This window comes from Lottia gigantea (assembly GCF_000327385.1).
Source record: "Lottia gigantea unplaced genomic scaffold LOTGIsca_109, whole genome shotgun sequence".
Classification (NCBI taxonomy): Eukaryota; Metazoa; Mollusca; class Gastropoda; family Lottiidae; genus Lottia; species Lottia gigantea.
Genome location: NW_008706978.1, coordinates 499,506 through 524,431, shown reverse-complemented (window position 1 = coordinate 524,431; position 24,926 = coordinate 499,506). Strand labels below are relative to the sequence as shown.

Here is a 24,926-nt window from a genome sequence, read left to right as displayed (position 1 = left end):
CCCCCCCCTCCACCTTTTATTGGATTCGGTTCATTTCCCTGTGGAGGTCCTACTTGTCGCACATGCGAACACATACATGTTACCCATTTTTTCAAAAATAACGAAAAACGGAAAATTGTTTGCGATGAATAACCTAATTTCTTGCGGAGATCAAAATATCATATACCTAATTTCTTGTAAAAAATGCGATGTACAATATGTTGGCGAGACTCAAAATGCGCTTCGAACGCGATTCAATGGCCATCACTATCCCGATCATTCCATTGATGACCTTCTCATTATGCCTATAGAAACAGTTTCTACATCACCTAGCATGAAACCTAAGCTTAGACGTCTACAACGCGAAAGTTATTGGATCGATCAACTGCAGACTGTGAGGCCAAATGGACTCAACATTCAACATGATAACCAGATAATACCCTTTATAACGACATTTGATTCTACAGCTACCAAAGCCTCCATAATAGTCAAACGCCATTACTCGGAACTTCAGAATTTCCCATGTATACACAAAACGTTTGGTTGTAGCTTACAAAAGAAATCAAAATCTTAGCAATTTCCTCTTTCACGGTAGACTTGAACCATTGAACAATGTCCATTCATCCTAGGAGCATAGATTTGTTAATATAAATGTATCATGTTCTATCAATAAATTAATCTATTTCTGGGTTAGATTTCAGGGAATACTTATTTCAGGACTGGTGCCATGGCTATATACAGTATATTATATAACATGCAGTGTATTTTTGTGTTTGTGTCTTTTCAACTAAAATCATACTAATGACTAATTTTCACATAATCAATAGACTTATCTATTGCTCTGTGACCTAGGCCAGTGCTTTCATTGAGACTCGTCTCAATACACCCTAACACCACTATATTAATTTCGAATTTATAAAGGATTGGAAACTACCTTCCATTCTATGGAAAAATAACACAAACAGAAAGCCAAATGCAAGATAGTTGTGATTTGATTGAGTTCTAACTTGTGAGCCATGGCTCCTGATACCACAGGATTTTGATTTTGATGATTTTTAGGAGAATAGACTTAGAGTAATTGTCCTTGATGTATCTAAAATAGCATTGTGTTGAAACCACACCCCAATTCATCATAATTCCTCATGTCAAAACCTGTATAGGGGATACAATGCCAAAATAGTAAAAATTGACATTGGTTACTGTTTTGATCCAATTTGGGGTAAACCTAGTTGTACATGAATTCGGCAAGATCTATGAACTGTTGAATATTTCTCTGTATGAATGAGAAGTTATTGATCTTGCTGGTCTGGCCCAAACTTACATGTGAATATGGCAGATGCTTAAGTTTGGAACAGATTTTTATTGAACATTGGATAACTCTGATAGGCATACCCAGTGGTGGCGTCAGTGGGGGTAGAGAAAAGTGGTTTGCACCCCCACTTTATCATCAACAAATCTAAATGTCTAAGTTTTTTATCCAAAATATGTATCAGAATGCACAAAATAAATTCATTTTTCTAAAATTTTCTTAAGAGAACCCTCTAAGACGCTCTATGAGAGGCTTGTGACTATGACACTACCACAGAATAGCCAAAAGTTTGGATTCAGCCTCAACAGTTGTCCCCCCATTGAGTCAGTCTGCACCCTATTTGTACCCCCAGTCACGGAAGGCTGGTGCCGCCACTGCCATCTTTGCCATACACACAATTTGTCTAGCCAGTTTTTCCAGAATATTGTGCCACATATTAATTTCTGAGGTTTAGTGTTAAAAGGAGAGATTCATCTGGTTAATTTGAGTTTTGGATATATGTAAATAGTCTTCAGAAGTACAATTGCACAATTCCTTCGAAAATATCTCGAACTAGGAATTTCACTTTCTATTTTTGTTTATGTCTTTTCTACATATTGCAAGTCTCAAGAAAAGACAAGTCATCTTTCAAACACAGATAACATAGATTTGAGGGTTCAAATTTCAACAGTGAGCTGTGAAAACTATTACTGATTAGCTCAGCCTAAAAAATATACGATTGATCAAAAAAATGGCAACATGTCCCTTTACTTTAAGGCTTTGAGACATAATAGGGCTAGTACTTGTGATAACAATCCTCTTGGTATTACAAAAATGAAATTAGTATGATGAGATATTTTTAATAAAATTACATAGAATTACATAGAACAGAGTTGGTGGGGTAAATAAAAGGGACACATCACCTCAATATTGAACTAAAAGGGACAGATGTTCCATTTTGGGGGGCTGATTTGAGTTTTGGAAATATATAAATTGTAAATAGAGTGCAAAAGTACTATTATTGAACAAAAATTGCATAAGTGTTTCTTAAATTGACGAGTCGTCATTTTAACATTCAAAAGCGGACAATTCAGGACACACATGGATTTAAAGACTCAAATTTGGAGGGTGAGTCATGAATACTATACTGATTAGCTCAGCTAAAAAATTCCTGTTTTTGAGACTAAAATATGATTGGTCAAAAAGAATGGCGTACCTGTCACTTTAAATATATACTAATTCTGCTGCCACATAATTCAATTCAATGAAAACTCCAATTATGGGATTTCCATAGAAACTTAAGGAAATTTGAAAACATTAATTTGTGGGTGACTGCTTGAAACCTCTTAATACATTGTATGACACAAAATCTCTTTTTGAGAAAAACACTAACATGGAGAAACTGCCAAATATTTGAACATTTCATTTGAAACCTCTGATCTATTTAATCAATTTGGATTTGACAAGGTTTGGAGATGATGATCTAATAGGTGCTGTGGAGAGAATATTTACAAATCACCAGCTTCACCATCTACAGTCCGACAATAAATATTAGACAAAACACGTTGATGTCAATGAGGATCATCTTCTCCCTTCAATTCATGAAGTTTTTAACCACCATAGCGGTTTCTTAGTATCTAAGATATTGCAACACATTATAATAGCTGAAGTAATCCTAGTTGGTTAATGAAGAACATGTCAAACTGACAAAATCAGTCTGATTTTCAAATTTGTTTGCCATGGGCTACAGTTGGAACCTTTCTATCCAGACCATTATGAAAATAATGTCACTTTAATCTATTTAACACTATGATGCTCTTCTCCTTAAAATATATTTAGCTTTTTGTAACTGTGATAAATATATTCGTAATTTGGAATTATCCGATGTTTTACGTATCCATATCTGTAATAAATAAAAAGAAATTTCAGTCCATAATTTAGAATCATTCACATGAATATATCTTGTGTCTAAACCACGCCCCCATATTCGTCATACTTCCTTGTGGCTGTGGTAATACAAATGAGAGAAATTACGTATTCATAGCTTAACATTGTCCAATCAAAATTGGCCTTTCTAGGAAATCTCAGCTAATCAAATCATTCTTCATAGATGCTTTGTTTGTGAACGAAAGCAGAGTATGACCGTTTTGGTCGATGATAAATAATATGAATTTTCAGTAAAGAATTACAGCTGACAGATAATCAAAGAGTTTTGTTTACAGGAACTTATTCTCACTCGATCTGATTTGTATGATCTAAACAGCACCAATCTCTTTTCCACACCGACAAAAGGAAATGTAGTGTGCTTAGTTTAATATGCAATCCTACCCCTATGTAAATCCCTGTGCTCCTAAATAATGAATTTCATTGTTTCACCCCAAATTTGATTAGAAGTCCTTACCTCTTGTGTACCTATACCAGTAATAATACCATGAGTTTTACCACCCTCTTTAGATTCCACAAATACTGGATGATTCCTCTGAAACCTACAAACAACACAAAAACATTAACAAATACTAGAGAATTGATATGGAAAGAATATCACTTTAAATAGTAGAAATATATCAAATCAATAACAATGCCACTCCGACCTACCCCAGGGCTGTTGATTTGGCTGTATTTTCCTGACATGACTGGCAAACCAGCTTAAAAGTCCGGTTTTTGCAAGGGCCTACCCGAACTTTGTCATTAGCATATTAAAGGACCAAACTGCCATGTGTTTACAAATCCACATCATAATCAATAAGTCACAGTCAGTATTACAGCAACATCACTGAGGAAGACATAAAAGAAATCACAGAAAGAGTAAGCACATTCTACCCACTGCACCTCTCTAAAAGCAATATTATCAAAATAATAAGTCAAAGAATATCTAAAAACAAGAGAGGTGCAGAAATAAAAAGATTATTTCAAGGGAGTTGATATTTAATAAATCTATTATTTAATTTAAGCTAATTTAAAGGGACACTTGCGCCATTTTTGAGGGCCGATTTTAGTCTTGAATATATTTAAATAGTCTTTAGAAGTACTAGAAATGTACGGAAATCACATAATTCGTTTAAAAATACTTCAAACTAGGAATTTTACTCACTATTTCTATATATGTCTTTTCAATATATCACAGAGTATCTTAAAATGATAAGTCGTCATTTTAACATTCAAACACGGATAATTCTTGACACACAAGGATTTGAAGGCTCAAATTTCGACAGTGAACTATGAACACTATTACTGATTGGCTTTGCTAAAAAATTCCTGTTTCTGAGGCTAAAGTATGATTGTTCAAAAAGAAAGGTGCACCTGTCCCTTTAACGAGAGGCAACCCTGAATTATTTTTTTTTTACTTTTTAAAAAAACAAAAATATCTTACCATCGTTTGTCATAATATAATTTACCATCTTCTATTCTCATTTCATTATTAACATTACCATCAATACTAGAGGTTGATAACATGGTCTTTTTAACAGGTTTACCTGTAATCTTATTTAAATATTGTATATCTCTCATTATTTCATCTTCATCTAGTAAGATATTTAATTGTGGTATTACCGTGTTAAAGAAAATATATTATATCTCATAGCGATATTTATACACAATCAGACTGCACAAATTCTTTTTTTTTCTTCAAAATCACAAATCCAATACTTAAGTATATACCAAGAAATCTGGATAAGAAATACAAAAGTGGGTCAATTAAGCCGTGGGCAAGCTCAGGATCTCAGCATTATGAATCTGAAAGATTTATTGCTTTATCGTTATTACGGCACTTGTTAGAAGGCTTTAAAGATGAAAACTCAACTTTTAGTGACACCCATAAAACCAGAACCACTTGTCGGAAATAAAAAATATTAACATTATCTAAAAGCTGTAGTCAATATTAAATATTACTGTAAATATCAACATTTTCAAAATTGGACATTTTTTATCATATTGGACATTATTCTTAACAGATTCCAAAATTGAAAATCCAAACAAATTCACTCCAAAATGTGCCATCCAGAGCCATTTATCTACTTTTTGCACATATTACAATTTCGTTTTACATTCGGTAGATAGTTAGTCACAAGTAAGAAATCGTCATGAAATTTATTTTATCATACCCAGTGCCGTTGCCAAGAAAGAAGCTCCCTGGTGGACTAAAAATAACAGTTATGAAAGCAAAAAAACCATTCCTTTACAAACGCTCTGCAATAAACGACCAATTGTAGAGATATATGTCTCCAATGTATTCTAAAAGTTTAAACTAATAATATCAAGCCATTATAAAGCCAAACACTAAAACTTGGTCAAACTGCTTAATTAACAATTAGTACTCTCAATTAACCCTTTTAAAACAAATTCAGTTTGATAAATAAGGCGCATAGATATAAATGCAAACTTCTCAGGTGTAATTTACGACGTTTTTGATAATAAAAAATGTTTTACATAAATAGCAGAATGCCCCTTTAAGTAGACAAACATATTATAAAGGATATTTGCAGTGGGTTTTCGACGTTTTTCTGGGACTGGAATAGGCTCATTTGGTCTTCTTCTTAATTTTCTTGTCATAACTGGCCTTGTCATATCCATAAAATCTGAAATTTTTTTTAACAGATTAAAAATGTTCAGTGTAATTAAATTAGACCAAACTTTCATTGCGGATTATTAGCTTTTATTTTAATGCAGCCACTGCAGTTAGGGTCCAACGACGCCCTTCTTGAACATTCATCCCAATAACAATGAAAAAAAATTTGGTCTACTTTTAATCAGACTGCAAAATGTTTACATTCGGGACTAAAGTAAGGTAGATGTGTCTTAATATGAGATCAACACTCAATATCATGGGGTCTTAAATGTTTAAAGGGATTGTAAAGAGGTTTTCTAAACTTTTTGTGTGTATCAGGTATTAAATGGAATTGCAAGAACCACAGATGTCAGAATGAAACTTGGAATGGTGCAAATTGAAGCTATCAATGTCCCTGATACACATAAAAAATTTAGAAAACCTATTTACAATCCCTTTTAAGATACAGATAGTTCCATCAATAATATATATTGATGGAACTATCTGTATCTTAAAAGGGATTGTAAAGAGGTTTTGTGTATCGGGGACATTGATAGCTTCAATTTGCAATTTCTATGAACAAACGGCCTAAATCATCATATGTAGAAGTAGGCGTTAATTTTGTCAAACTTTAGTAGAGAAACAGCATGAAACTCTATTAGGTGTTGTTTTATTATTGTCTAATCTTACCTCCATTTAAATCTAATACAGATTTCTCTCCTTCTACACTTCTTTTCTTATCTTCTAATTCCATTATTAAACTCTCCTTTAAATCAATTTTCTTTTCCTACAATAAACATATCACTTGTATATATATAGACCATAGATCACTTTACATTCAGTTAGAGACATGTTGAACTTATTATTTCAACACAGTAGAGGTGTTATAAATTTATTTGTTTCAGCAACAAATAACATGATTCCAAAGCAAAAATATCAACTACTACCATTGATGGTACCGAGGCCAACCAAATTACGCAAAGTTAGCAATCAAAATGCCTGCCACCTTGTTAATTCTCAGATCGATTAAAATAAAATTGTAGAGAACAAAAACCGCATAAATCAAAACTGAAAAAAGTCAGCTAAAAAAGTCACAATCTGAAATTCTTTAAATTGCTATTTTAATCAATCAGTTTAAAGTAATGAACAAATCGAAAATTACGCTCAAAATAGATTCAAAATTAGAGCAAATATAGTTTGGGAACAGAACAGAAATGTATGAAAAAAAGTCAAAATACTTCATCAAAATCGTTTGGAAACTGCAGCTTCTACAGTCCTCACAACACATTCACAAAGTCAAGGGCAATAACTCAAAAAGCTTTCATTGAAAATGCGTCAACTTAGAACTTGTTCGAGATCTATCAATTCCAATGATCACACCAAAATTCATCAGAATTGGTTGAAAACTGTAACTTCTATTGTGCTCACGAACAAATTTTGACGCGTTTTTACAAAGTCAAGGGCAATATCTCAAAAACCTTTCATCAAATTGACCGAGATCTTATCAATCTAAAGCATCACACCAAGTATTATCAAAATTGAATAAAAGTCTCTATAGTGCTCATAAGAAATGTTGACAGGCGGACATATTCATGTACTCGACATTAATATAATCTGTCATAATGGAGCATGATATGTGCTACCGATTTATGATCGGTTACATGCTTCTCCGGGATGTTTTTTGCCTACTGTAGAGACGTCAGAGTGTGGTAAACCAAACACCTGGACTGTCCAAGCAGACGATCTACTTGAAAAGCCCCAAATTTGAAACGTCGGAGGTCAAATATAAAAGTATCCCATGATAGCCAAGGTCAATGACCTTTAACCCTGTAAAAAATTTGGTCAAAATTTTCAAAATTATGCTAAAAAATGTGTGAATTTTCAAAATTCTAAACTGCAATCATATTGGAAAATCTTGTGAGATCCCAAAAATGAAAACCCGAACAAAAATGCTCCAATTTTCTACCTTTTGCACATTTTGCACTGTGCCAATTTTCCAAATTATATTCATTCAGTTATTCACTACAGAGCTAGGTCAAATGCACTACAAATGTTGCAGCAACTATTACAGTTTCTGCAGAGTACCTGACACAAATCATATTTTTTTTAAATTTTGAAAACAAACTGCAATAAACAAACCTCGAAATCTTTCTGAATATATTCCTTCTCTTTTATAAATTCTCTTTCTACCATTTTCAACTACAAAATCAGAAAAATGAACTAGCATGATTAGCTGATTAAATAAACCCACAGAAAACCATGTTTTCTAACAAAGATGTTGATCAGTTGTAAGTTAATCTCAGATCGGCAGGCTATATTAAATCATATTATCATATATTCTTGAATAATCTGCAAATTCATTGTGCATTAGAAACCTAAATAATTACAGAAAATAACATTCTCTTAACCAAAATAAGCAAATAACTTAAAAAAATGCAAAAAGTTTAACACAGAACTTCAGAACATATAAATTTGACTAATGAAACCATGTTTTCTATTGTAATGTGTTGCAAAAATTGAGACCTACCTGGTTCGAAAGAAATATAAAAAAAACTAAGCTCCATCAGCTGTCAACTGAAAAGTTATAACTTAGTTTAACCCAATTGTATCTGTTTTCGTATCTTTTTCTAGAAATTATATCAGTTGATTATACTCACTTGAAGATCTTTCCATATTTCACTCAGAGCTAATCTCTCTTTGTAATGTTGTTCTATTTTCTTATTACGTTTGATATATTCTGGTAATGTACCTTCAGATAACATTTGTAACTGCTTCTTTAAATGTGCTAATTTGTCTTGATACATCCTGGAATAATAGATAATAATTTCAGAGATCTTAGTTAAAAATATAGAGGAAAAAAAATGGAAATGATCAGTTGAGGGTGAATGGGGTCACATGCTCCCATGTGAAGGAGATTTTATTTAAACCAAATTTTAACTTGATTTATTCCCATAAAAAAAAAAATCACTGGCCAGAAATATAGATCAATTTCTCTTAAATGGACAAGTAGGCCATTTTTTTTTACAAATTAAACAAGAATTATCCGCATTTGAATTTTAAAATGACCACTTGTCATTTTAAGATACTCTGTGATATATAGAGAAAGCGAGTAGTATGAAGTAAAGGAATTATGCGATTTTTGTACATTTCTAGTACTTCTGAAGACTATTCCATACTAAAATCAACCCACAAAGTAGCACAACTATTCCTTTCAATCTGTGATTTTTTATTTGACTGTTCATGCATAAACATACAAAACTACTATTACTATTCATCAACACAAGGCACTGGCACTGGCATTAGGGATAGTAGCTGTGTTCACTACTGAGAATGTAAAGAGGTTTTCAAAACTTTATAGGTGCATGGGGGAGGGGACACTGATATATCATCAATGTGAGTATTCTTATAGTATTTGCATACAAGTTATTTAGTTAGTTACTTACTGTTCTTTAATTTCTGTTCTTTGAAATGTAGGTTCTTGCTTCTCTTCTGTCTCACTTGCATCTTCAGTATCTAATTTATAAAATTATACAGGATTCACAATTAATACTTAATAGTAACTCATCTTTAAAAACAAAATCATTACAAAGTGGTCATTTTCCATATTATGTCCATCTTTTGAAATATAATTTGCATGGATTGAAATATCAACTCTAAACTATATTGGGGCTTGTGACGGCATCAGAATTATAAACTCAGTAGTGTAGAAGTATTTCTGATTTGGTATTTCTATGTCAAAATGTGATTCTCTGAGCATTGATTTGTGATCAGAGAGTAGGCATAGTAATAGTTAGACTGAAACACCTGCCACTATTCCAGCCTCCAATATCTATTTGGACAGATGTCAGATGGTGAAGAGACAGAAAAAATAGGCCCTGATAAATGGGTCCATTCTGCATCTCTGCAGGTGCACAGGGTTTAAACCTATTCAGATACCTCGCATCTGCAAAACCATTTATGCCATTTCTCAGGTTCCATCGAAGTTTTTTTTTGCGAAACTGATCTAACATTGGCTGTTTTAAAGCCAAGGTTCAAAGGTCACAGAGTCAAATTGATACTAACAAAACGAAAATTACCGTGATGACCAACACTAATTTACAATCATCAAGATAATTAAATGGGTGATTAGTCAACTTGCCTCCATGTCAATTCGTAGACAGTTAACTCGTCAATAAACTGAGTTAACTCATCTACAATCATTCAATATTATGTTAGAGAAAACGCATTTTTTTGAGGTGTGTAAAATCCCCCGGGCCAGGGTCTGTTTCTTCTGACTCTACTCCAGCTGATGTAACTGCCAAAATATCCATCAAAGGCTGGAATAGAGGCAGATGTTTCGGACTAAGCAATAGTATAAAGGTATTAATAGTCAGCGGGCATGCAGTGATCTACCATGGAAATTGAAAAGAAGGAAAAATAGTGTATAAGCCAGTCAGTCCGATGATGGTGATCCCGATCGTCAGGATACGGATATCGATGCCGATGTGATGACTGAGATGGTATGAAGTTACCTTCGTCCGACATGTTTCCATCCAGATCATGATCATCTTCAAAATCGGTACTCTCATCTAAATCTTCATTAAGAAAATCGTCGTCATTATAATGACGCGGCGATGAAGTGTAACTTGACATTTTATTCAACAATTGAATTATTTTCTCTCTTCTTTCAGTATTTACGAATTTTTAGTTTATCTTCCGCTGTGCGCAAGAACAGTGCGCGGATTTAGGAAACAAACCGACAATCTTTTTACTTTCAATAGTTTCAAGCTAGCTATTAAGAGTTAAGCTCATTAAAAGTAACTACATCGCAAACGTTCACGGAAAAAAATTATGGTTATAATGAATAACGAATATCCTCACTGTTTTCTGAATGTTTGGATTAAGCTATTCCTTTATTCGAAGTTTAAAGTCTTAATTTCTTATCGGTTATTATCGGCATATTCGACGCATGCGTGCTACACGTGGCTATAGAAAATGGTAAACAACCGAAATGGCAGCTCAAACGTTTCAACAAGAGTACTTGCAAATGCCCCCAATTACACGGGCTTATACAACAGCATGTGTATTAACAACTGTAGCAGTTGTGAGTATATTCAAAGCTACAGCTGTCATATTTATTAGGTCTATAGGATCAGAGAAATTCAAAGGGACTATGATGAAATACAACTGCTGTTTTGCTCTTCTCACTCTCAGTCTCTGCTGTCTGAGGCAGAATTCAATCAGTAATCTATCTGTTCTGTAGACTGTAGGAACCACGACAACTCAATATGCCTAAATAGTATTCAAAAGACAACAATATCAAAGACTACTCTTTGATGATCACTCGGACCTCTTTTTGGTTACAACATGGACCACTTTTATAACACTTTTGAAGACAACTCAGACCGACTTTCGAAGACAACTCAGACCACTTTTTATCACAGGTAGCCTATCTCAATCTGTAGACAAAATTGCCTTTGGTGAAGCATTTGAGATTTTGCTGGTCGACTGATATTACTTTTTATAAAATCTCAAATTCTTCACCAAAAGCTTTCCTGTCCACAAGAACCTAATTTTAAACTAAAACCGATGTTAAAAGTCTAAATTTAGGATGGCCCTTGGTCAGAGCTAGGATGATACTTATATATTTTTACAAATTTTTTTTCAGCAACTTGATGTTATAACTCCATTTCAAATCTACTTTAATCCAGATTTGATATTTAGACAATATCAGGTAAACGGACATTGAATTTTTTTTTTTAAATGTATGCATACTTTGTCTCACATTGAAGAAATACTTCAAAATAAAATGACTTTTCAAGTGATACTACGTCTTATAATGAACATAAAATTTAAGTTCTAAAGAATGGTCAATATGAGTATATATTCATCAGTGAACTTACCTGGTGTCATAAAGTTACAACAGAATCCCTGTAAAATCTGGAAAATTCGTAAAACTAAGTCATTATTGAAAATTTTTATTTTGCTATAGTTAATTGCGTATTTATGGATAATTACTAAGTTTTTTGGATTTATCAGATTATATAAGGATCCTGTTATGTTATTTATAACACCAGGTATATCTACTGATGAATATATATTCTGATTGACCAAGTTTAAAATTCTTAAAATTTATGTTCATTTTAAAACGTAGTATTATTTTAAATCTTAGACAGACTGGGAATCAGACTTTCATTGATATTTATAATATATAAACGTAACCATATCTGTTAATCATAGGGACAACCTAGTTTGCCAATTAAGAGAAATATGTCACCTAATTATTCTGAAAGTTTCTTCAAATATCAAACTGTTTAGTTTGAACTACTTACTTGGCTGGTTTTTTTTTATCACCTCTTGTGAACAAATTGAACAAATCAAGTGAATATGAAAAAAGGAATAGCATATTTTAGAAATATTTGTATGTATAATTTACAATGTTTTTAATAATGAAATTTTAAATTTAAAATGAATTATAATGTGTTTAGGCTTAAATCTTTGAGTAGATCTTACTTGTATTGGGTGGTATTACTTTACCATGTCATGATTTATATAATGATTAAATTGCACCTGCGACAGTGTATAATAGTTTGAACATAGGTTAGTTTGCATAATTTTATTTATCAATATGACAGTAGTTTATTTTGAATTAAATCCAACTTACAAATATTAAATATATTTTAACAGAACTTGAAACATGTTGTTACTCAGATTATCTTGCTGTGCGATCTTCAGACAACTAACCTATTTCAGCCTGCATCACTATACTCAATGTATCAATTTATAGAAATATTAAATGCAGAACCTTATTCATGTTGTTACTCGGAGTTTCACGCATTGCTGTCTTCAGACAACTGACCTATTTCAGGCTTCGTCACTTTATTCAATTTATCAATTGTAGAGCGATATAGAAATATTAAAACAGAACTTGAAACATGTTGTTACTCAGAGTTGCACGCTGTGTGATCTTCAGACAACTGACCTATTTCATCCTGCATCACTTAACATCACAATTATAGAGCGATAAAGAAATAGAAAAACAAAACCTGGAGCAAGTTGTTACTCAAAGTTTCACGCTGTGCGATGGTTTGACAATTGATCTATTTCAGTCTGAGTTGTCTGAAGATCGTACAGCATGAAACTCCGAGTAACAACATGTTTCAGGTTCTGTTTTGATATTTCTATATCGCTCTACAATTTATGTTTTAAGCACTATTTTAACACTGGAAATATCTTCTGAAACATTATAGTTTTTTATATTTATATTTCAGATATGGAGACTTGTTACAAACTTTCTGTATTTTGGACCAATTGGTTTTAACTTTTTATTCAACATTATATTTGCATATCGTTATTGTCGTATGTTAGAAGAAGGTTCATTCCGTGGTCGAACTGCTGATTTTGTGTTTATGTTTTTATTTGGTGGAGTATTTATGATTGTATCCTTGATGAATTTAAGCTCTAAAAATGCCTTTTAATTTTATATTTGTGTGCACCCATTAACAAAAAGAATTTCATTTCACTTTTCTGAATTTCTTACCAAGGCTGTGGCTGTAATATTTTGACAGTGAGATGCTTAATAGTGATTAGCTATTAATTTTGAACTTGAATTTGAGAGAAACTTCTTAAGATTACCAAAAAATAAAAAATGTTCAACTTGGCCAAAAATTGTCTATAATACATCAGTGGACTTACCTGGGTCATAGCTACATCTGTAATTTCAACAAATCCATAAAACTAAGTTATCAATAAAATGACAGGAAAATATTGAAAAATTCTTAATATTATTAGAGAGTTTTTTTGTGATTACTTATTTTTATGGATTTATCGGATTATAAAGGGATTCTGTTCTATAAGTATGACACATGTATGGTCAAGTGTTTTATTTTGATGTCCCATCTGTGAGGTAGTTTTCCTTTGAGAATGAACATCTAATTTCTTAAAGTGATACTACGTCTTAGAATGAACATAAAATTTAAGTTCTCAAAATGGTCAATATGAGTATATATTCATCAGTTAGTTTACCTGGTATCATATAGTTACAACAGAATCCCTGTAAAATCTGGAAAATTGGAAAACTGAGTAATTATTGAAAAACACTTAATCTTGATATTAAGCGTTTTTCAATAGTTTTAATTGCATATTTATGGATAATTACTAAGTTTTTTTGATTTATCGGATTATATTAGGATTCTGTTATGTTATTTATGACACCAGGTATATCTACTGATGAATATATGCTCTTATTGACCAAGTTTAAAATTCCTAAATTTTATGTTCAGTCTAAGACGTAGTATCACTTTAATCTATCTTATGATAAGTTGAAATGAATGCATCAAACTAACATTGAAGATAACGTTTATGACCATATTTGAATCCATTTAAAAGGCAAAGTTAGATGTTTTCCTTAACCAATTATTTAGCTTGTTGGTCTAGTCATTAATTTAGTATTTTTAGGTAGTGTTTTTACGATAATGTTGGTGTATGTATGGAGTCGAAGAAATCCTTATATAAGAATGAATTTTTTTGGTTTAATGAACTTTCAAGCGCCCTATTTACCTTGGGTGTTATTGGGGTTCTCTTTGTTATTAGGAAATTCAGTTATCATAGATTTAATGGGTAGGTAAATTAATCAACGTATTATATACTACAAAGAATGACTTGTGCAATAGAAAAAGGTCAATGCTGATGGAAATAAGCTAATTTGCATTTGTTTAATTGTTCGCATGAATGTTTGCGATAGATCTAAACTACCTGATATTTAAAACAAACTGCACATACGAAACTAAGTATAAGTATGGTTCTTTCGTTGAAATAACACACATGAACATAGTTCACAACCATTTTGAATCACTTCTTCGACTTAATAAGGTCATCTTAAAAAATATTTTTTATGTGTAAGCAAAAAACTATTTGCCTATTGGGATCCAAATTCCAGTCAAAAGGGAAAATCACAGAGAATCAGAAAACAGAACAACTTCACTTAATAAGATTGTTTAAATGTGTTTAAATCTTTTCTTACAGGTATAGCAATAGGTCATATATATTATTTCTTAGAAGATGTTTTTCCACAACAACCAAATGGTTTTAAAATTTTAAAGACTCCACAATTTTTGTAAGTATTTTACTCTTGGTTTCGACTTGTAATAAATGGTATGTCATCTAGCACAAACAGTAAAAGATTAGATAATATTTTGCTGTTGTAGTTCCAATCAAAGTTTCAAAAAGTTTTCAAGTTTTGGAAAATGTCCATTGGGGCACTCTTGCGAAACAAGTGTCAAAGGAAGATTTTTGTTTTGTTATTTTTTGTTTTTTAGCTATTTGCTCAAACTTGAAATTTTTAAATTTCATATTTTTGGTTTTCCAGAAATCTTTCTTTTATGTCAAACGAAAGCCTGGCCAGTATCTAATTAAAGGGACAGGTGAACCATTTTCGGGGGTTGATTTTAGTCTTGAATATATGTAAATAGTCATCAGAAGTACTAGAAATGTACAAAAATCATATAATTCCTTAAAAACTATCTCAAACTAGGAATTTCCATTTCTATTCTATAAATGTCTTTTCTATATATGACAATGTCTCAAGAAAAGACAACTCATTATTTTAACTTTCAAACGCAGATAATTCTGGATAAACATGGAAGCCTCAAATTTCGACGGTGAGCTGTGAGCACTATTACTGATTGGCTTAGCTAAACCTGTTTCTGAGACAAAAAAAATGATGAAAAATAAGTATGTCTGACCTTGGCCACTGCTTCTATAGAAGTATAACACCAAACACTTACAAACTTTCTTTATTTCTAGAAAATATATATTTGATGCAGCTCCAGAAGATCCAAATTATAATCCATTACCAGAAGAAAGACCAGGAGGTTTTAATTGGGGTCAAGGACAGCAAGCAGGCCGAGGTCAAGATGAAAATGAACAACCACAGTGACAAGTGTTACTGGAATGTGTGAAACAATTTGAAAGTGGATGCAGATATTAGAGACATTTCCTTGTGGAATGAGCTTCAATCAGCAGTTTTACCAGAGAAATGACAATGTTTCTGTTTGTTAACTTTTTTTTTGTATGAAAGTAATATGTATGAATGATTGAATCAATAACTTACATTTGAACACATTTGTTAATTATTATTCTAGATCGGTCAAAATAGTGACAGAACTATTGGACATCATTTTCATACAGTGTCTTTTTTGGTAAGGGCTGTCAAGTGTTAAAAGATTGCTTTCCAGGCAATGTGACGTATGCCCACTGGCAGCTTTTGGCTATAACTAGAAAAGTCTTAAGACTCTAACCTTTTTGCTGTCTTCTCTGCATCTGTTCTAAATAAACTTGTCAATGCATTTACAGTTCAAAAATTTAAAGGGACTGGTAAGCCATTTTTGGCTAAGCCAATCAGTCATAGTTAGCCTTCAAATCCATGTGTTAATGGCGATTAAATGTTAAAATGACGACTTGTCAATTTAAGATTATCTCTGATATATAGAAAAGACATATATAGAAATAGTGAGTAAAATTCCTAGTTTGAGATATTGGCATTATGTGATTTTCATACATTTCTAGTACCTCTGAAGATTATTTACATATATTCAAGATTCAAAAATCAACCCCCTAAAATGGTGCTCCTGTCCCTTTAAGACAAAAAATGTGTTATGTAAAATAAATTATGACATAAAATGAAATGAAATAAATTGAGTTATAAGCCTAAATTTAAATGTGCTAATGAAGACAGTCAACACCATTCAATGTGCAATAAGGGAAATAAGGTTGTTTGTTGATGGATTTTCACAAAATATGGTGTGAATGTTTGTAAAGACCTGATTTAAAATCAGACACGAGAAACCCCACTAACTTGTATACCAAAATTTATATACAGCTTTTATTGCATGTACAATCACATAACACCTGGCCACTCCCCCATCCGTCAATCATAACTAACAAGTATAGCATTTTTTCGTTTCGTTTACTCATGAATCCTGCTGTAAATATTACTTAAAATTATTATCTAGTTCAATTTTGACGGAGGTCTCATCAATATCAGGTCAGGTCTACAAGAAAGATGGACCAACCGACAGGGGCTACAGTAATATACGTCATTATAATGTCTCTTAATTTCTGAGGTCGTTAGTAATGATATGATTGGCACATGGACTGAGTAGACAATCAAAAAGCAGAATGGAAACTAGAAAGTCTTGAGGAAAAACTGCACATCAGTTCTGTTTAATAAATTGATGGTAAGGTGAGGATTTTAAAGACATGAGCACAAAATTAGTATGTCAATTAAAATGAGTTTTTATCCTACCACACTAATTGATACTGACCTACAATAAGAAATCAACTACAAGGTTTATGATTTATTTGCACAAGTGACAATGTTATTAGATTATCATTATATTTAAATGAGCGATTTACAGATCAGACGAAATAAAGATGAAGTGTTTACAAGATATTTTCTTATTCTTTAACAGATAGCAATTTAATTAGGATTTTAGTAGTTCACAATGCGAGAGTAAAAGAAAAATAAACTATGGCAATCTTAAATCACTTCCATACATCAACAAAATAAAAGTATATTTCTGCTCCAATTTTTAAACATGTAACAAAGAAATTATCTAGTTTTAAGTGAGTTTTTAATTTCTAACAGAGCAGATATATAAATCTTTCATTCACATAGTAACAACCTCATGGTATCTTTAAAACACACAAAATATTATATTCCAAATTACAATTTTCATAGAGAACCAAATAAAATCATATTTCGGTAAACATGAATCAAATTTTAAAATGTTCCTTTAGTTTAGCCCACACTTTGTGCTACATTCATTCTTATATCATCAGGACAGGTTCATTTCTCACTTATTGCTTTACCCCAAATCATAGAACTATAATTATTATAGTTCTGTACCCAAATGAATAGTACAAATTTGATGTTATAAAAATGCCACGATTGTCCAGCAATAAAGAGGGAATGTTTTATTTATTATCACCAGTTATATGGCATAGATTAGTCTTTTGTGAGTTGGATTTTTGAATACTTGGTTTTAGGCTTTTGTCCTACTAAAAAAATTAATTTTTCTGTTTTTACTATACCTTAATACTTTACAAATCTTGAAAAAACATTTTCTCACCATTGGGACATAAATATCAATCTACTTTCCCCAAATTTTCAATAAGGTTAGATTCAAATTCAAATAAGCTATTTTGACAGATCATAGCTGACTGCCTAAATAATCATTGTTATCTTGATTTTTAATAACTAATGTTTAATTTGTTAACGCCACATGAAAGCTAAACATCGCAGAAGTATCCTGCCAAAAAAAAGTTACCATTGGTTGTATTGAAAGATGAATCTTAACATAAATTTTACACAATAAAATAAAATAGAAAGACATACTAACATTGACCAAACTAGTTGATACGTGTGCCTCATTAATAATTAATAAAAAACTATCTAACGACTTTGTTTACAAGAAACTGTTATTTTGAATAATCATTCAACCAGTTCCTCACACGGCCTTCAACTATTGATCAACATTTTATAGTAAAGAAACACGTGTATTTTAAGAAATAAACCCCCAAAAATGTATTCTGCATCAACTTGTGAGATCCCAGAAGATTTCAGCTTACAAAAGAGAAGAACTTTAAAGCATGACAACAGCGCTATCTTTCTTTGACTACTAACCATTACCAATTTAACATAAAACTGTTTAATCATTCTTGCTGTTTCTTTGCTGTATCTAGAAATCATCCAATTAATGTATACTTTCAGCTTAGTAAATATCAAGACCAAAACCTGAGCAAACAGTTGTCAATTACTTATTTACAAACAATCAGAAAACAATCTGCCTTAAAAAAAATAAACAATTGCTATTGCCGAGATAATACCTGTGTAAAATTTTACATGCTTTACAAAAGAACCAATGTGGCAGCAATATTTTTCAAACAGAAATTTTATGAGATTGTATCTTGAAAGAAGATTTTGTGTCTGTTTTAGGGTTTAAAGAAATTTAAAACCACATTATCATTTAATTACAAACTCCATCTAATACCTTGACATCAATAGACACTTTCCTTCTATATTTCTGCCGTAAACTCACAACGCAAAGGAGAACTAGTAATTACAGACGCAGCCATATTGTTTACAGTCTTTCTGTGAAGGGCTCTGATTGACTGTATTAGCTAGCATGCAATTCAAGCAGATAACAAACTTCAGTTAAAAAAATGCCTTTTGGTGTCAAGGTATTAGATGAAGTTGATAATGTATTGACAATGTGAAGATGAAGCCAATTATGAAACCATGTCAAAGTCTTGTTTGATCAGAGTAACTTGTCAAGTCATACTACAAAAGTCTTTTTCTATTAATCTTTGATATGGAGGCATTTCAAGTTGAAATCTTCAACACTTTCACAAAATTATATATCAAACATAAAGAGGCCAAAAAAAGATAATTCTTGGTTTTTCATACACTTTCACTCTTATATTGTGAGCAGGATTATAAGAATGTTTGAAAAATGAAGAATTCATCTTTTACGGCCATTATCTAACAACACATATTCAATTGGGTTGATTTTTCTCTTGCGCTGAAATCAAAAGTTTTAGGCTTGTAACATCACATTTGTTTGTATTTAAATAATATTTTTAACATGTCCACCATCAAAACGACTGGATTTAGTCACTGGGGCGTCGTTCACTGAACTTTTTCGTAAAATCTTCAGCATTTTTCATAAATTTCTTCTTGTCTTTCGTAAATTCTTCAGCTAAATCACCACGTAGTGGATGCTCTGGCTCGGGATCATGGATGAGTGCAAGTAGTGCTTGAATCACTGAAGAAAAGAAGATATTTAACATATTTTACTCATATGGTTCAAAGACATTAGCTGTGAGATTCCTGAGAGCTCATAGAAGCTCTAATAATATCGTGACAAAAACATGCTCAATTTGTATCTTCTACCAATTACATTTATCTCTTTATTTGTGACCTTGGCCAGTGCTTTACATAGAAGTTTTTAGGAACTTTTTCACTCTTAACACCAATTTAGAACTGGTCTCTACATTCAGAATTTAAGAGCAACTGGACTTTCAATGAGTGTTAGAAACTAGCAGTATCTGAGAGAATCTGGCCCTGTATTCTTGAAATGATCTTAGCGATAGGACGTCATAGGGTCTTAACTTCTAACACTGTTTTTAGGACGTCCTAGCGCTAAGATCAATTCGAGAATACGCTTCTGATCTATCTATTAACCTGAGCGTACAAACAATCGGAAAATGACCTTAACATCAGTTGCTCATTATAGCAAAACTCAGACTTTGTATTTGACCTGAATCTATGTCGATGGCAGTTAGTAATCAATTATATTGAATATCACTCATTTGACTTGGGAAGATCTGTTAGGTGAGCAACCTCAAGTCAAACTGTGGTGAGTTTAAATTTTAAAGCTTTGTACTGACCTTGATCAGTTTTTGTAGCAGGTTTCCAGTTTTCAGGACTTATAATTGGTAAACATATTTGTCCCTTCTCATCAACATTAGGATGATAAATCTTTGTTTTAAACGCTAATTTTGGAGGTTTAAAAGGGTATTCTGCTGGGAAAGAAATTTCGATCTTAAAAGCTCCTTTATTATATGGTGGTACATCCTGTAAAGCAAATGTAAGAATTTGAGTTCAACAATATCAAGTCTCAGCATATATGTATATGATGCAATGAACAACATACATGCATACTAAAATACAGCATTTAAAGATGGGTTCCCTTATTTTCATTTATGGAAATACTAATACTTATATGAATAGAAAGTTGAGGTGTTCTAATGTGTGTCTCACATGTCCATAATTAATTCATAATTAGCTAAATTATTAGAGAATTACCAGCAGGATTCCAATGAGTGACCTGATCAAGAAAGGTCAAAAAGTCTTTTTTGTTTATCCAGACTATCGTACATAGACACTTATGATTGGTTGAAACTCTTAATTATATGCAATAAGAACATAATGATATGATTAAGAATACATGATAATTCATTAGAAACACCAATTAATCTAATAGTTTGCTTAATTGGACACTAAAAATTAAGGAAACCTATCTTTAATGCATGTGAAATGATAATTGATCACAAAAGAGCCACTCCCCAATCTGTCCTACTTTTTCAATCAATAATAAATAATAATTTCACTATGGCATTAAATTAGTAAGCTTACTCAATACATCAACCACCGGCTTTGTCATAATACCTCAAGGCTGTAGTATTACAAGTGAGTGAAATTAGTAATTACATATTCATAGCTAAATGTTGTCGAATCAAAATTGGACATGAAAGCCGAATTCAGCCAATCAAATCACTTGTTCTAGATGGTTTGTTTGTTTGTAGTGTGATTAACTGTGATGACCTGTGATGACCTTCATTTCCGTTCTCCCTGATCTGATTGGTCAGATTTGAATAGTACCATATCTCCACCCCCAAAAAACAATGTGTAGTATGCCCTAATGGACTCGGGGTTCAAATCAGTGCAGTTATGAACAATAAATATTTATTCTGACTGCTTTAAATATGCAATATGAATATATTATGAATATCATAGCCTCCAACCTCCCCAATAAGCAACAACGACAAATTCGAGAAGCTCTAGCTATCCAGAGAGGCTTTCCAGAGATCAACCGCAACAACAGACTTTTCCAAAATAAAGCTGAACTAATTCCCCCACCCCCATTCATTATATGTTTGTTCCCATCTTCTATTTGTCCTCCCATTGTCTTCCTCAACTTAAACACATTAGCTTATGTTTTACTACCATGTTTGCTGCTGAGTACACCTGCTCGCATTGTTACCTTACTTTATAATTACCCTTTTATATATTGTCTCTCTTAATCTCTATATTGTTTTCTTGTTGGTATATATTTTGTTATGTCTTATTCTCTCGCCATTACATCTTGATGACGACATATGTATAATATATTGTGTTGCAACGCTATGTGCCTAACCTTATTAAAGAAGTGTGTTATATTCCATAATATTGTCTTGTGTTTTGTTATAAATGTTAATATAATTAAGTAATAATTTCAATTCAGGGAATCACCTGAAACACAAAATTTGAAAAGGCCAATGAAACCATCCAAATATATACAAAATCTGTTCATTATTTGTCTTATTATGATATTATGTATGCTTGGTTTAAACTTGTATGAAGCTTACACTGACAAAAGCCTGTGTGATTGTAAAACCTTTTTATTTTTCAAAAAAGAATTCCAGGATGCTTTGCATTTTAAAATTATCTATTCATCTTGTAAATTTGTCCAGAAGTAGGTAATTTTCTATCAAATTGATGTATTCAATTGAAAGCCATAATCTCCACTTGTGACCTAGGCCAGTGCTTTGGGAGAGTATCTCTTATACCACCCTACACTGAAAATGTTCAGAATAAATGTCATTGTATCTCATCATTTTCTTTTGGTTTAAATGCAGATTATTGAAGAGAAAGACTTACTGGAACTATTAATCCTTGCCAAAATAATATATTAGAATCATCCACTCTTATATCACGGAAACCTTTTTGATCTGATTGACGGATATCGTTCAATTCCTAAAATACAAAAAATACATGAAAATTAGAACATTGGAGGTCATACATCACACAATGGTTCATTGAATAAGTTTCACGAAAACAAAAAAAAGAAACTTAAAGGGATTGTAAAGAGGTTTTCTAGCCTTTTTAGGTGTACCAGAGACACCTTTGACTTTTGGACATTCCAATGCCTGTGGTTCCTGCATTTCCAGAAAAAGTTGATTAGTTTTAGCAGAATGGAAGAGTGGTACATCTTTGCAAATTTTAAAAACATTTGGTAAATCAAGTTAGTCCAGTTACTGGCACTTATTTGACTTACTCGATTTACCAAATGTTTGCCTCAATTCTGTATTCAATTATACTAAGGACTGACAACTACTTTCAGTTTCAAAAAGCTTCTTTCACTTCCTGTTGACCTGTGGTAAAAATATACATTTGCCTACCATCAAGGTGGCTTGAATTATTCCATTGTGCATGTGGATCCAGACCACTTAAACATTCTGTATTAATGATTGTATTACATACGTATTTTTTCATTTGATGTCCTAAATTGCCATTTTTAATTAAGACTTTTTTTAATATAAAGAGACTTAAATGAGGAAGGAAATAAATCCCTAGTCTTGTCCTGTTCAGGTAGTGGTCTATTTTCAATTTGCCTTAATTAAAATTTTCAGACATGATGTTTTATCACTACTCTCAAGGTTTTGAATCACTCAATTAGCGTCAGTTGATCTGAGAAGAAACAATGCTGTTTGTATAAAGAAATGTTAAATTCAATGTATTGTATAGGCTACTACTAAGTCTTATTGCTGTGGCATTAGGCCTACTCCTTCTGAGTCAGCCTATGAACTTTTCCCCCACCATTGAGATATTTCATGTCTAAGAACCAAATTCCCTTATTCATCCAATCAGCATTAGCTCAGCTTTCTATTGATGAATTATTGCTTAATCATTATCAGCAAAATTTCACAATCATGTGACATCTTGACTGACAGAGCTAGTGTTTTTAGGTTGTAAGGAAGTTAGATCATATAAGGTAAAATATAAGTCACGGCCATTTTTCTCTCTCCAACAACTTTCTATGTAATATAATAAAGCAACAGTTATGAAAGTGAAAATGAAATGTGAAATAACAACCACCACCACACTGACCGAATGCTCATTTACTATCTACACAAGTATTTATTGACCATAAAATAAGTAATTGGGTACACACAATCTTGGCAAAAAAGACAATTTCCACTGCAACTCTCAAATGTAACAAGAGATTAATTTAGGCATGTAAATTGTTAAACATTGGATAAAAACAAAGCAAAGACAAACGCAAAGGCGTTTCTATGTATTCCTGTTCAAGAAAACTCTGACTATTCGCTACAAATTTGAGTTTTTGAGGCACCAGGTAATGTTGAAGGCAATAAAATCGTCAATTGATGAAGACAACCATAGAAAAAATATGATCTAACGACTGTAGACACCATTAAAACAGAAAAGAATTTACTTTTTGAAGCCGCCTGGTCGCTGCCATCTTAGAATGTATCTCTCGCAAACAACGCCACCTAGATTAAAACTTAAACGATCAAGGGAGGTAATAAAACATAAGGTGGCACATCCATCCAGTTGGGGGTTTTCAATCATGGGGTATTGAGACGCTTTGCAGTCTAACTTTAAATTTGTTGACGATTTTAATTTAAGTGGTTCTATATTCTCCGGCAATATAGTTTGACCAATGATTTTGGTTGAAATCAAAGAGTAATTTTAGAGACCATTAATTGATTATTGTATTTTGGGCAATTTTACTTGGGGCCACTTCAGTTAAGTGCCAAGTTAGACCCGTTAGCCAGCCATATTACCAATTTTCGGCTGACTGAGGGGTTGTACCAGCTGGATACAGCTATGACAACACCTTTGATGGCTGTGGCTGGCTCGACATAACACCAGCTGGCTAGCCAGAATAAGTGCCATTAATGGTGAATGATTCTCTCCGATTAAGACTAACCGGTTCCATAACCAAGAATCGTAGTCTTCTAATGTAAATTGCTAAATGAGATTCAAAATTGTAGAATTACAGACAATATCAATTTCCAAATACTTAAATGGACAGACTTTTTTGACCAATAACACTTTTGTCTCAGAAACGGGATTTTTTTTTTAGCAAAGACAATCAGTAGGCTAATAGTGTTCACAGCCCACCTTCGAAATGTGAATCTTCAAATCCATGTGTGTGTCCAGAATTATCTGAGTTTGAATGTTAAAATGAGATTAAAAGAGAGATTAGACACAAGCCTGTTATTCTGTAGAACTTCTGGGTCTAGAACTGCCTTTTTCTATAACATCGAAGGGACATCAAAGGGACAATCTCTGTTTCAAAAATAGTAGGCCCCTATTTATGATTTTAGTTAGTGTTGGAAGCAGTAGGCTATATTTATAATCAGCAATAGGAACATCTAGTGAATAAGTAGCCTGTGGGTTTAGATCAGTGCTCAACCGGGGGCCTATTGCACCCCAATTCTTGGAGGTGAGGTTTGGATGGAGGGGGAATTGGGGGGGGGGGGGGGGGGTGAATTATTCTCAATGGG

The 24,926-nt window shown here is 32.4% G+C and overlaps 3 protein-coding genes across 3 annotated transcripts; 1 reads left to right on the top strand and 2 right to left on the bottom strand.

The window, feature by feature from the left end:
• Nucleotides 1-3,077: 3,077 nt before the first annotated feature.
• On the bottom strand, nucleotides 3,078-10,400 carry LOTGIDRAFT_54637 (hypothetical protein; the record flags this gene model as incomplete). The annotated part of the gene is made up of 10 exons (XM_009046956.1): nucleotides 3,078-3,170; nucleotides 3,669-3,753; nucleotides 4,638-4,788; nucleotides 5,035-5,045; nucleotides 5,727-5,841; nucleotides 6,501-6,597; nucleotides 7,950-8,009; nucleotides 8,468-8,615; nucleotides 9,254-9,323; nucleotides 10,322-10,400. Coding segments are annotated over 10 exons (909 nt in total), but the record flags the coding sequence as incomplete, so codon positions are not given.
• Nucleotides 10,401-10,789: 389 nt separating this feature from the next.
• On the top strand, nucleotides 10,790-16,498 carry LOTGIDRAFT_224116 (hypothetical protein). The gene is made up of 6 exons (XM_009046955.1): nucleotides 10,790-10,893; nucleotides 11,458-11,523; nucleotides 13,061-13,228; nucleotides 14,213-14,408; nucleotides 14,814-14,904; nucleotides 15,594-16,498. The coding sequence occupies exons 1-6, from the start codon at nucleotides 10,801-10,803 to the stop codon at nucleotides 15,724-15,726; spliced, it is 747 nt and encodes a 248-aa protein (XP_009045203.1). The 5' UTR covers nucleotides 10,790-10,800; the 3' UTR covers nucleotides 15,727-16,498.
• Nucleotides 16,499-16,660: 162 nt separating this feature from the next.
• Nucleotides 16,661-23,887, bottom strand: LOTGIDRAFT_198904 (hypothetical protein). The gene is made up of 5 exons (XM_009046954.1): nucleotides 23,849-23,887; nucleotides 22,273-22,368; nucleotides 20,241-20,427; nucleotides 16,888-19,615; nucleotides 16,661-16,816 (listed from the first exon to the last, which is right to left on the bottom strand). Exons 1-4 carry the CDS (start codon nucleotides 23,873-23,875, stop codon nucleotides 19,461-19,463), a joined length of 465 nt encoding a protein of 154 aa, XP_009045202.1. The 5' UTR covers nucleotides 23,876-23,887; the 3' UTR covers nucleotides 16,661-16,816; nucleotides 16,888-19,460.
• Nucleotides 23,888-24,926: the final 1,039 nt, after the last annotated feature.

Excerpts from the sequence above, each read along its gene's own strand:
- LOTGIDRAFT_224116 (XM_009046955.1), top strand. The coding sequence starts at position 10,801 with ATGGCAGCTCAAACGTTTCAACAAGAGTACTTGCAAATGCCCCCAATT. Across the intron at positions 10,894-11,457 it reads TATTAACAACTGTAGCAGTT|CAACTTGATGTTATAACTCC; the intron begins GTGAGTATATTC and ends ATTTTTTTTCAG. Across the intron at positions 11,524-13,060 it reads TGATATTTAGACAATATCAG|ATATGGAGACTTGTTACAAA; the intron begins GTAAACGGACAT and ends TTTATATTTCAG.
- LOTGIDRAFT_198904 (XM_009046954.1), bottom strand. The coding sequence starts at position 23,875 with ATGGCAGCGACCAGGCGGCTTCAAAAA. Across the intron at positions 22,369-23,848 it reads CGACCAGGCGGCTTCAAAAA|GAATTGAACGATATCCGTCA; the intron begins GTAAATTCTTTT and ends TTTGTATTTTAG. Across the intron at positions 20,428-22,272 it reads GGCAAGGATTAATAGTTCCA|GATGTACCACCATATAATAA; the intron begins GTAAGTCTTTCT and ends TTTGCTTTACAG.